An 11,694-nucleotide genomic window follows, 5' to 3' on the forward strand; every position below is an offset into this window, starting at 1 on the left:
TAATGAGAATCATACAAACTGAGGAAAACTGACCGCAAATAATTGTGAACCGTACGCATGAGTAAGTAGATTGCGTTGTCAGGTGATTTGATCTTCTACAAAAACATTATTGATTATCAACCGAGCAACTTTGTACATATTTCCGTTTGTGATGAAAAGCACTTACACATAGATCTATTTTTTTTCCAACATGATATGTACTTAAGTACCCTTCATCTAATAAAGAATTTCTTCTCTTTTCGAGCAGATATGTCACGTGACAAAAATAGATAACAGAAAATTTTACTGAAGACCACCTGATTCAACTGGAATAATAACTCCAAACAGCTTTTGAACGTCCTGAGACATATGCAAGGTAATTACATCTCTGCCTTGGATACGCTTCCTGACACCATCATGATCAGGATACTGACGTGTTACCTTTGCACTTCTCCAAAACTTCCCCAGAGTGTAGCGATGCCTATAGCAAATCCACATTTTTTTGTTTATCCTCCTGAGCGAGGTGAAATAGGCCAATCCTTGCCAAGATTAGCTCATTTTCACTTAAAAACCTCTTTAGACAGGTGGCAGCTTATCAAATGATGTTTTACTTCGTCATTGCATTCAGACAGTCGTACCAAACCACTTAAGCCACACGATGAACCAAAGTTTTTTCCATCTTTGCTATTCAAAAAGCAGTCCTGAGACATAATGAACGTCTCGCTTGTGAACGACTTCTTCCTGTACTTGTAATTGTTTCCAATGCGATACAAGTTCGGGAGATCTAAAGGAACTCATTATAACTTTGTATATTCGATACGATTTCAATTTCCGCGTCAAAGGAGAAGCCTACTGTAATTCGTGAGTGGTCAGTGGTTACGCTCGTGAGGTAAAGAATGGGTTTGTGACTTTTTCATTCAATTGAAAGACTCGCGTCACTCTTATGAAATGGTTGAACGGAATACAGACTTCGAGTAGTCTCTTATTTTTCTTAAAGATAGTGAGGTCACGCGTATCCTGTGAGCATGGTGAATCCGCGAGACGCGAGACTCGTATCTCGCGTCTTCGCCGCTCCACGCTCTCAGAGTCGGGCAAAGACAAGACACGTTATTTCCGGTGCGATACAAGAGGTTCAATGGTTATCTCGATTATCTAAACACATTTATTTACGTGGTAAAGATTTGTTTTTAAATCTATGAACTGATGCTAGTCCTATTTGGAACGAAGTGTATTTGAAATAAAAAATAATACTAAGTAAAACAAAAGTTGTCTGCAACACGAAGTATGCCTTCGCATTAAGACTGAGAATCCTAATGTTTATCGAATGTTCCCAAAAACCTTCTGATAATCTGCCCGCATCCACCCCTCACCCCGCTCCTCGCCACTGAACCGTACTGTTTTCACTCAGCAGCTGGTCAGCGGTCACGTTTACGAGGTAAACAAACCGATCGATACTTAATCGCCGTTCTTTTCGATCGGAAAGTCAAAATACCAGCGTGATATTGCCGCGAAGATGAAGCAGTTATGTTATTTGATTCGTACTTCACATTCGAGTCGAAGCTTGGGTGGCACAGGTTATTTCTTGCGGTGGAATCGACGAGGGGAATTCAGAAAGTTGAATTGTTTGTATTGTTGGAATAAATGGTCGCATGGGGATGGTAAGTTTAACGAACAATTTCAAATTTTGCCGCTTGAATTGAAAGAAAAGTTCATTTGAATTGCTTTCTTATATATTTCTGACGGTTTTAGATTAACCTGCTTGATTTATATCGGTTACGCTTCATGTTGACAAGTCCCTCAAAATGGCGGCCAAACTTGGAGATTGCCGAAAATTAGGTAAGTTCACGGAGTTATAAAGTTCTCGTAAAGGTCGGGCCGCAAAGTTTTTTTCTGTAGTTATCTTTTCTATGGCACCTACTTCCTAGCTATGTTAGTTGGATCAGTTAAGAACGCCTCACTTTTTCAAAAATTTACCTTGAATTTGATCGGTTTTGGCGTGTTTGATTTAGGCGAACCGATAAGGTGTCATTCAAGTCTTCCTGTTTCCTTGATTGACACGTGATGTTTACGAAAGTCGCCTCGATAGATAAGATAGAGTTAATATACATGGCTGTGGTATTTGTTTTTTGCTGAGTTCCGTAGTTTTTTGTAAATTGTCCTCTAAAGTTGTATGAAATTAAAGTCTTGAAAAGTGTCACAACAAGCCTTCGCTCGCGTGAAATTTAATTTCCGTAAAACTCTGAAAAATAAAGAGATCCGATCAAACTGATTGTGGTTTTAGTATAGGTACATGAATGTCTTACAACACACGAGAAACGAGCGAAATCCGTGTCTCAAGCAAAATCGACCGGACCGCTCTTACAGAGACACTCTCTTAATACGGTCGTCAAATTGTTATTAATGTCGTCGAGTCAACGACGTCGTTAATTCCCTTATCATCTTAAGTTTGTATACGATGTCGATAACTTACAACACGCAATAAAGTTTCGATAAAATTTATGACAACGTTAATATCATGGAATCATTTACTCCTTGTTTGTATTTTGACTTGTCCTACGGGCTCATCAAAATACGCGGCTCAACTCGCAAAAATACTCAGTGATACTACACACCAAAATGATTGGTAAGATATGCAAATATAATAGATTGTCCAGATTCACGCTTTCATATGTCAAGATTGGCTGAGAAAAGAAACAAAGATCCACACACTCATGTTATATCCATAATCATCTTGTAATCCTTGCAATTATTTCATCATGCACATGTTTCTACTGATCCTGTGCTCTATCTCCCTCTTTGAACAGCTGCTGTGCAAATTTTGGTCTCCGGTAGTCATTTTTTTCAGCTTTGTCCCCTACCTACTTTTCATTTCCACAAAGAAGCGTTAGAAAAATTTTTTGTTTTAGCTCGTGTAGACTCTTGAAGCCCTTAAAACAGCAGTCTATAGTAAGGTCATTTCAACACATCGCACTGGTCTCTGACTCGTAACATTCTATTCCTGAAGAAAATAGGTATGTTGGTTTATCGATCTCTGGGCAATGATCCCAAAACCTTACTGGTACAACAATTTTTCTCCGGACTATCATAAATTTCCTATCAATGTATAAAAATCCCAACATGTACACAGCTCATGTTGTCCTTCATGTGTGGATCCTTGTGTGATCCTACGCAACTCGCAGCACTGTATTTACTTATCACAAGTTTCACAAAAATTCAGTCAATTTTTATTGCTAGTCAAAGGACTTTAAGATCAATTTGGAATGAAAAAAAAGTACAGGTAAGCGTTGCATAGACCAATGCTGTTAAGGAAAGATGTTACGAGCTTGGGATTGTGTAGTCTGATCGTGGAAGGGTGACTGACGTTTCGACAAGCTGAGCAGCTCAGGTTGTCCACACAAACAGTCATAGTCAAAGGTAAGGTCTTTTCAGGAAATGATCAACTGTAACTCCGAGGGTTCAAACCACTTTCTCACTGCTGCTGTTATGGAAATTAATGTACAGGTTATACCTAAACTATAGCGTTTTAAAAGTTTCCTCAGACAACTTGTGCGACTGATAACCCTTTTTATGTGACCCGCGCACTTTTTGTTAACACTTCTCTAATAAATGATCTATTTTTTCTTTCTTGAAGGAATCATCTCACTGGTTGGTTTATTCGGTAACTCTATAGTTGCTTCTATTATTGTTTCAAGTCGACGGCGCGGTCGGCGGTCGGCCGTGCAGTTGTTTCTCCTTCACCTGGCGATTTCAGACTTGCTTGTATGTATAGTGTGCATACCACTGACTATATGGATCAATTTCTACTATCCAGAACAGGACAAACCAGGAGCTGGTGCGGTGTGTAAGATAGCACGATACGTCCAGGTAAGAACATTTTCAAGGTTTAGCTTGTTATACAAGCATTCATTTAACGAGTCAGCGGGGAAAACCCATTCATGGAATCATTATTCAGGTAACAAATTATCAGACATAGTCCCTGCTATCGACAAAGCGCGCGAATCTATTTTCATTTACACTAGAGATCATTGATATGCGCTAAACTAGACCACTTTTTCGCAAATTAGTGGGACTATTGTTCGCATTCCACTTGTTCTAGTATGGTCTCGTAGGTTGAGCAAAAAACATAAAGAATTAAAAACCGTCATATTATTAACCAGCCATAAAGAAAGGGAATAGATATACTTTCTCCACTAGACTCTTCTAAACAATTTTACGATTATAACAATAACAGAAAGCAAACTTTAGTATCTTTAAGGAATTTGATTCAAAATAAATATCAGTCTCCCTCTTTTTTCTCTTTTTAATTTTAATTAATATGATGTCAAAAAGATGTACCAAATAAGCGCTATTAACCATTGCAGGCGCATTTTTTCTTTTAGTTTCTCGCGCCATCCAGCTCTATCTGTTTACTAACTGTGATCAGCATTGATCGTTACTACTCTCTGGTTCGTCCATTGCAAGCGATGAAAACTTGGCTCCGCCCTAAAGTTCTAATCAGTGCGGGATGGATCTACGGAGGCAGCATTTTCCTTCCCACGTTCTACTTCGCTGACACCGAGGATATCCAATCAGGAAACGAAACGTTTTGGTATTGCCGTACCATTCCTAACAACACAACAGCCGGTTTCATCTACCTGTTGTTCCTTTCCATCTTTGGATTCGGTATTCAGTTAATCACTATAATTGTGTTGTACAGTCGCGTGGGAAAGGCAGTGTGGAGCCGAGAAAGAAAAATTTCTCGCTCTGGAACACTGTCTAGGGCTACTTCAGAATCGCTGGACAAAACAAGAAAACGCGTCACTAAGATGCTTTTAATTGTCGTTATATGCTTTCTCCTCTGTTGGGCGCCGTTTGTCATATACACTGGCTTCATTGAGAGATCAGTTGCCCCATTCCCTAATCCAGCCGATACTGTACGAGTTATTACCTATGGCTTTGGGCTTTTCAATTCAGTTTGCAATCCATTCATCTACTTTTTTAACAGCCCAAATTTTCGGAGAGATTCTCTACGCAAAGTTTGTTTGGAAGTCATAGATTCAATTGGACAAGATGAAAACAAGGCCCACCGCTCAGACAGCACAACAAGGAGTTCAGTCGTGGCAAGTAAACCAGACTCGGTTGTGGGGCCAACCGAAATAAACGGTTCACAACAAAATGGCATTGACAACGATGTGCGTGATAACCAGACCCACGATACCAGACTTTAAAACGTGGACCCGTTCGCTATCTGTGACCAGATCTGACTTGTACAGTGAGCTGGAAAATACAGGTTTTCCAGCAGCTAAAAGTTGAGACAGGAATGAAATCTATGATAAGAGATTTTCTAGAATCCTGACGTTGTGTGGTGTCAGTGATATATTATTCAGTGAGGATCAAGTAAGTTACTTAGGTGATTAGATAGATGCGCTCTTTTCGGTCGAGAATTGTACCACAGTCTAGTTATGATCCTATCAAGCACAGTAATGATTACTAATTTTCAAAATCGAAGTAGGGACAAATGAAAATTTATGAATTGCATCTAGTTCCAATTGAGTAATTATACTAACACAGTCAATGGATGTTGTCGTATAATCAATTACTAAACTCAGTTTCACAACAGAATAAGGTGCTGTAAATCAGAAATTTATTACTCGCTTGAAATTTGCACGTATATGTATTATTTTAAACTGTTTATGACATTACTCAGTCAACTGTCATGGAAATCGCGAAGGAAAGAAATAACAAGCTTCGTTGTAAAACAGGGAGAGACGCCTTAGATATTACCTGAGCTGCTGTGGAAGCAATATGAAATTCTCGACTCTGTCAAACGCGAGATCATTAATGCATCAATGAGTTTTTCTAATCGAGATAATCTCATGAGTCTTAGTCAAAAAGCCTCCGTCGCATTATAATATGATTCTGATTATGTTAAAAAATGAATATATTCTCGCTGTGTATGATACGCTGCTAATTCATAATATATGATCCAGTCAATAAAGAAAAATTTTCAGAGTACTTTCTCGTTGTGTAGAGATCTAATATTTTGTTTCTCTCTTATGGTAGTCACCTCCTTATAAAGCAATCTTCATTAAGCTTGAGGCCATATATTACTTGTGTTATTTAGTTCGATTATGCGTGCTTTTGAAAAGGAACCTTCTGAAGTGCAGTAATAATATCTAATCAGAAAAGAAAAGGCTGCATCATAGCTAACATTTCTCTTAGATTTTTCTTAATTTTCTCAATTTTTATTACTCTTGATGTAAGTGTCTTCCTCTTCGTCTCGAGCGTATAGAAAAATTTCCTGTACGATGATCGTAGCGTTACTAAATGTTCAGTTTTTTAACTGAACTAGTCAATCTAGAAGTAAGAAAAAAAACTTGAAAACTCTCTTTATCAAGCTAAAACATAAACGGATAGAATCAAAGTAACTATCTGAAAGGGAAGAAATCAGGATACGATTTTATGCGTACGCTTATTACATCTTTATATTCCTAGCTTCATACATTCTTGGATTTTCGCCGTTATGTTTTGACTTTTGCAAATTGGAGAGAAAGTGACAATAGGACTCGACGACGGACACGGTTAAGGGCCTCTTCATATGAGCCCGGTAACCGGGCTGGCCCGGTTACCGGGACGAATTTTGTCGTCTGTTCATATGGGAAATTTCAGCCCGGTTACCGGGATGAAAAAGAGTCGAAAAGGGCGCGAAACGTGGACTGAGGCCCTGGGAACGAGTTTGAGCATGCGTAGTTGAAAAATTTTCATCCCGGTAACCGGGCTGGAGTGTTCATATGGGAAAATATTTCATCCCGGTTACCGAGATCTCGGTTTCTGCAACCGAGATCTCGGTAACCGGGCTGGCCCGCCTTCTCATATGAACACATCGAAATTTTTACAAAGGAAATAGGAGTGAGGCGAGATCTCGGTAACCGGGCTAGCCCGGTCAACCGGGCTCATATGAAGAGGCCCTTAGTCTCCTTACTTTAAGCACTAAGGGTTGTCTTCATTCATTCAAATTCAAATCGTCCCTTGAACCTATACGCAATTAACAAAGCAACGTTTAAGCTTCTAAGAAATATCCGTATATTTTGTTATATGTGCCATGTGAACTCCAACACTATCTCAGTGCCCATATTTTCAACTCGTTGGAAGTCCTTTACAGAAATGAGTTACTACTGTGATTCGATATGCAATAGTATCACTCGTTTACTCCAATGTGAGCATCATCGCCTATTTGGGTACATTTTTTCATTATTTAGCTCTTTAAACATATATCAAACAGGAAGTTTGAGAAAATAGCAGGAATCAAGGGGGCTCTCTTGCACTTGCCATCCGCTATTTGCCAATCCTGGAATGTAGTACCAAATAATACACAGTTACTTCTGAACTTGCTATGATTGTTTTTTTTTTTAACAAATGAAGTTGCCATAGCAACTATATAACTTTTTAAAAGCACTCACGTTTTCAGCTTCATTCGCATGTAATTCAGAAACAAGTTCGGTGAACTAAAATGCAAAAAGCCTATCGAGATTCACATTTCCGTAAAGTCTGAAGCCCTCACCGACCCCAGTTTTTAGTAACAGGAACATTTAAGTCATTTGTGTTTTTAAGAGGCTGTAGAGCTGATTTGACAATCTTTGATGTCGCGAAAGATTCCTTGGGAACTCACACAGCCCAGTTGGACCCAAACTGAGATGATCTGGGGACGAGAGTGTTGGAACCGCCTGGCAGATCGGCTGCTGATGCGGAAAAATAAATCATAGTGGAAGTCTTGTCAGAGCTGAAAATGGGAGGTTCTCAATCTAACTTACCTCCCCGTCCTCTTGGTTTTGAATATATGTGCATAGCTATTCGCCACCCCGATAAAATTCGTGTCATTCATGGTACAGATCGCGAAATTAGCATTCTCCGTCAAACCATCCAAGAAACATGGCTTCGAGGAATCCAAAGAGAATCATTCCTTCTTAATGGAGCTCATGAATTCAAGTTGAATGGATATCCATTTTCTCTGAATATTTCATCCGGCGATGCCGTACTTTCCCGGACAATGGCTGGTGCTGTCCTTCACAGACTATATTGTGACGGATGGAAGCTGCTGGCTTCTAGTGACTTGACCAGAACAACAGATCTTACTACGTGGATCTTTAAGAAAATATCGATTACACTGTTGTCCTCCCAGCCATTCGTGGTTGTGGGCCTCAGCAGCACTGATACTTTAATGATACTCAATGCACCTGCCGAACTCCATCAAACTTTCAAAGACATAGTCGACAAATCATGGCCATTTGGAATCCAAAGGTGGTCGTTTGAGAATTTTGTGTTATTTATCAAGTTGAAAGGAACGCCTTGGCATCCAGACGGAGAGGAAACAGTTCATTCAAGAGTGCTTCTGCAAACGCTTGTCACTGATCTGTATGTGAGGCAATGGAGATTGTACGGAAATTCCAACCTTAAAAGTGGTACCAACACCTTCTTCTTTGAACACGACCCAAGCATTGCCTTAGGGCAGCCCTGCCCACCACACTTCACCATAAGCCTCAACAAGTACGACACCTTAAGGTTGATTGGAATTCCAGACAGCTTGACTTCTGCTGTACGTGATGTCATCCAAACCAACTGGCCAAGAGGTATTCAGGAAGAGTCACGCTACTCTTTGAGCTGGCAGTTTAAGCTGCGTGGAAACCCTTGGTGGGCTTCAGGTGAAGAGGCAGTAATTTCGAGGTATCTAATACTGAAAATAATTGAAGCAATGCAGGCATATGGATGGAGCATTGTCACTAGTATTGACAGCTCAAGGAAATTGTCAGATAAGAGTTCCCTTCTTTTCAGACAGTCACAGCCAAGGCAGGCTCCAGTTTTCTGTATAAGTTTGAATGAGACAGACAAACTGCGACTAATAAATGCACCTGAAGACATTGCAAAGGTAAGAGCATAAATAATGCAAATCATTTTTTAGAAGACTTGTTTCAACCTCTCTTGCAAGCCCTTCCCCATTTAGCACTTTGAGAGTCTATCATTAATCTCCTCTTTGTGATGAGCCCAGCTCTTCCCTCCTGCCCATAAACAAAAACTTGATCCAAATTAAAAACACAGGAGAAATAGTTCTGTTAAGTAGATATGGTATAGCTTTACATTAAGTAATATTACAACATGATCTGCAGGTTGTGGATGATTTTCTCTTTTTTATTGGTACAACTAAATGCGTTACTGTGTGCACTCAGGCTTCTCCATGTAATTAAACTTGGTTTGCAGAAATAAATGTATCTGGCAGTAGTCTGCCAGTGCCCAACAACAAAGCTATTAAAATATTATCAATTGAATTGATAACGTAAATTAGCCTTTGTAAAGAGTTTAAAAGCTTTCATTTCCAGCGTTAGCCCTACTTGACATAGGGCTAAGGCTTTACTTTGCATAGTGTGATCTTATGTCTTCTCTCACCTTTATTTTCACCATCGAATCGTTCTCTACATTTCCCGTTTAGTTAGTAGTTTTGTCTAGGATATCACAATCATCAATTGTCAAGATAACAACAGTCTCCGCATAGCTATCTACATACTATTTTCACTTCTGTGTTAATTGGGTACAGTTTTTCATAATGTTAAAATATTCGACAGTATCAGTTCTGGCAGTTATAGATGATCCTTTGAGTGCTTCAAACTCCATAGGTGGCTTACTAAATCAGTAAGACTGCTCAATAAAAGATTCACTTGAAAGAGTTTGCTCTTAGGACTCTCATAGTGTCTCTTGTATCTTCGAGAAGACTTTTGTATTTACGGGAAAACTCCTTTGCATTTCAAAAGTGCAATAATGATCCTGTAAGTGTATTGGACTACAATAAAGACAGATAGCTTCACTTCACTTTCTTTCTTTTTTTTATTTCCTATGGAAGCCCAATTCAAACATGATTGAAAAACTGTTAAACATCACAAAATAATGCTTTTATAACTTTCTTTCCATGTTGATGTTTAGAAATGTCAAGATGTGATTTATGCACAGTACGCCCTTGGTATTCAGAGAGTGCAGCGCTATGGAAATAGTCTTGAATTTAAACTACTGGGTAATCCTTGGGGAGATGGAATTAGTGGACATGATGGAATCCATGGCAGAAGTCTGATATGCCACTTGGTCCATGTACTGGCAAACCACCATTGGAAGCTTGTCACATCAGCAGATGTGTCAGCAAAGTATGTCCACCGCGACAAAGCTCCTGATTATCCAATAGATGTGGACAGCTTATTCTTCACTTTTGACCCAACAGCTGTACAGTCATCAGCACCAGCACCACCGTACTTTCAGGGGTATTCTCAACCATTTGCACAGCCTTCTCCTTCATATGGCTTTCTTCAGCAAAATGCTCCTCCATCTTATGACCCACCAGCCTATGGTGCACAGTTTTCTTAAATTCTTAAAAGGCTCAGAGGCTAATATGGAACATTTAAGTTCATGTAGGTGTGTTTAAAACCCCACTTTTCTTTGAATATGGAACAAATCTCTTGATCTCCCATACATTTCACTTTATCTCTCTTAGATAAGATTGTGTGAATTTGGATGATTTTCAATGAAAGAAAACAATTGAAATTTAGTTGAAAAGGTCTCCAGTCTCCAGTTCCCTAAATCATTTAAGAAAATGTTTTTAACACACCAATTTTCTTGTTTAAGTAGTGGTATTGAAGATAAGGTTGATTTATGAATCAAGCTTTAAGTGACAAAATAAATCACACTTTTATGATATTAGGGAGATAATGGACAATAGAAAGAAGGATAATATTTATATCAAGCTTAAAGCAGAAGGTTTATTGTTGAGTTAGAGGCACAAAAAATCTTAGAAACCGTGTTATCTGATAAAATAATGTAGCAGTAGAAATTGTTTGATATTTGAATTTATACGTTTCCTCAAAGTTACATTAAGGTTGTATCTATTTCCTGCTGAGGGAATTCCATGCATTTGTTCCCTTACAGTTCGTTAAATATACTATTGATAGCGGAGCTCGTAGGGCGTAGCCCCATAATTATACAAAATAGTAGTAACCCATCAAGCCGAAAAAATTTGGATGTACGACCGTACAAGGTGCTACTTTTTTCATGCGTGGTCAACTGTACCGCGGGCACGCCAACGCCACGGCTTTGTTTAGTTGTCCAGTGGTCAGTGCACTGGGCTCCGAGTCGGACGACCCGGGTTCTAGTCTTGGCTGGGGCAAGGCGTTGTGCCCTTGAGACGTACGGGGGAAAAAATGCGAGCTCCGGTTTTAGGCTTGGTTAAATATATACATTAGCTAATACTTGCATAAGGAAAGTACAATGTAATACAATTGATGTTTTACATTTCTTATATTATAATTGTGGATGTTAACTATTGTCCTAGAAAATGTATCAAATAGGAAGGCATTTTCTTGTTGTGATTTTTTATCATAAAAATTGTAGTATGTAATAGGTCTGGAGCTAAATTATCATCAAATACATAGTTAGTTAGGTGGCGTCATTTTTTTTCTGTGGGCTATCGATTTAGGTATTCTGTTGGCGAGTAGGAGCAAAGAACATGTGTGCATGTAAACAAGCATTCTTAACAGGCCATTTGTTCATTTGTCCTCAATTTACCGGTCTCTAGTCAACCTACCTTTGTCCTGCCAATATTTCAATCTTTTCCACATGACAACGACAGGCTGAATTTAAAATAAAGCCTTTGTAGGTTTTCGATCCAAATCAGACCAAGAAACATTTTGGAAGCAACTCCGAAGT

The 11,694-nt window shown here is 39.1% G+C and overlaps 3 protein-coding genes across 9 annotated transcripts in view; 2 read left to right on the plus strand and 1 right to left on the minus strand.

Annotated features, from left to right (window-relative positions):
• LOC149041266 (uncharacterized) overlaps positions 1-623 on the minus strand; it is a 2,298-nt gene extending 1,675 nt beyond the window's left edge. Inside the window, exon 1 of the mRNA XM_089180169.1 lies at positions 297-623. Within this exon, the coding sequence (XP_089036295.1) occupies positions 297-477 (181 nt within the window). The 5' untranslated portion in view covers positions 478-623. The remainder of the gene's footprint in view (positions 1-296) is intronic.
• Positions 1-5,973, plus strand: part of LOC113685343 (pyroglutamylated RF-amide peptide receptor) — a 10,921-nt gene extending 4,948 nt beyond the window's left edge. For 6 of the 7 annotated variants that reach the window (XM_089180161.1, XM_089180162.1, XM_027202845.2 and 3 more), the window contains 2 exons: positions 3,611-3,843; positions 4,359-5,973. In XM_089180161.1, coding sequence (XP_089036287.1) covers positions 3,611-3,843; positions 4,359-5,186 — 1,061 coding nt within the window. In that variant the 3' untranslated portion in view covers positions 5,187-5,973. Of the gene's footprint in view, positions 1-2,477; positions 2,603-3,610; positions 3,844-4,358 lie in introns of those variants that run through there. The other variant, XM_089180164.1, reaches the window with a different exon arrangement.
• A 1,639-nt stretch (positions 5,974-7,612) lies between these two features.
• On the plus strand, positions 7,613-11,437 carry LOC113686272 (uncharacterized). The gene is made up of 2 exons (XM_027203879.2): positions 7,613-8,881; positions 9,928-11,437. Exons 1-2 carry the CDS (start codon positions 7,745-7,747, stop codon positions 10,357-10,359), a joined length of 1,569 nt encoding a protein of 522 aa, XP_027059680.2. The 5' UTR covers positions 7,613-7,744; the 3' UTR covers positions 10,360-11,437.
• The last annotated feature ends 257 nt before the right edge of the window (positions 11,438-11,694 follow it).

This window comes from Pocillopora damicornis, chromosome 8 (genome assembly GCF_964200805.1).
Source record: "Pocillopora damicornis chromosome 8, jaPocDami1.2, whole genome shotgun sequence".
Lineage (NCBI taxonomy): Eukaryota > Metazoa > Cnidaria > Anthozoa > Scleractinia > Pocilloporidae > Pocillopora > Pocillopora damicornis.

What these genes read in the sequence shown, in the direction of transcription:
- LOC113686272 (XM_027203879.2), top strand. Translation starts at nt 7,745, where the DNA reads ATGGGAGGTTCTCAATCTAACTTACCTCCCCGTCCTCTTGGTTTTGAA. An exon ending in CACCTGAAGACATTGCAAAG is followed by an intron (nt 8,882 to 9,927) that starts GTAAGAGCATAA and finishes GTTGATGTTTAG; the next exon opens with AAATGTCAAGATGTGATTTA.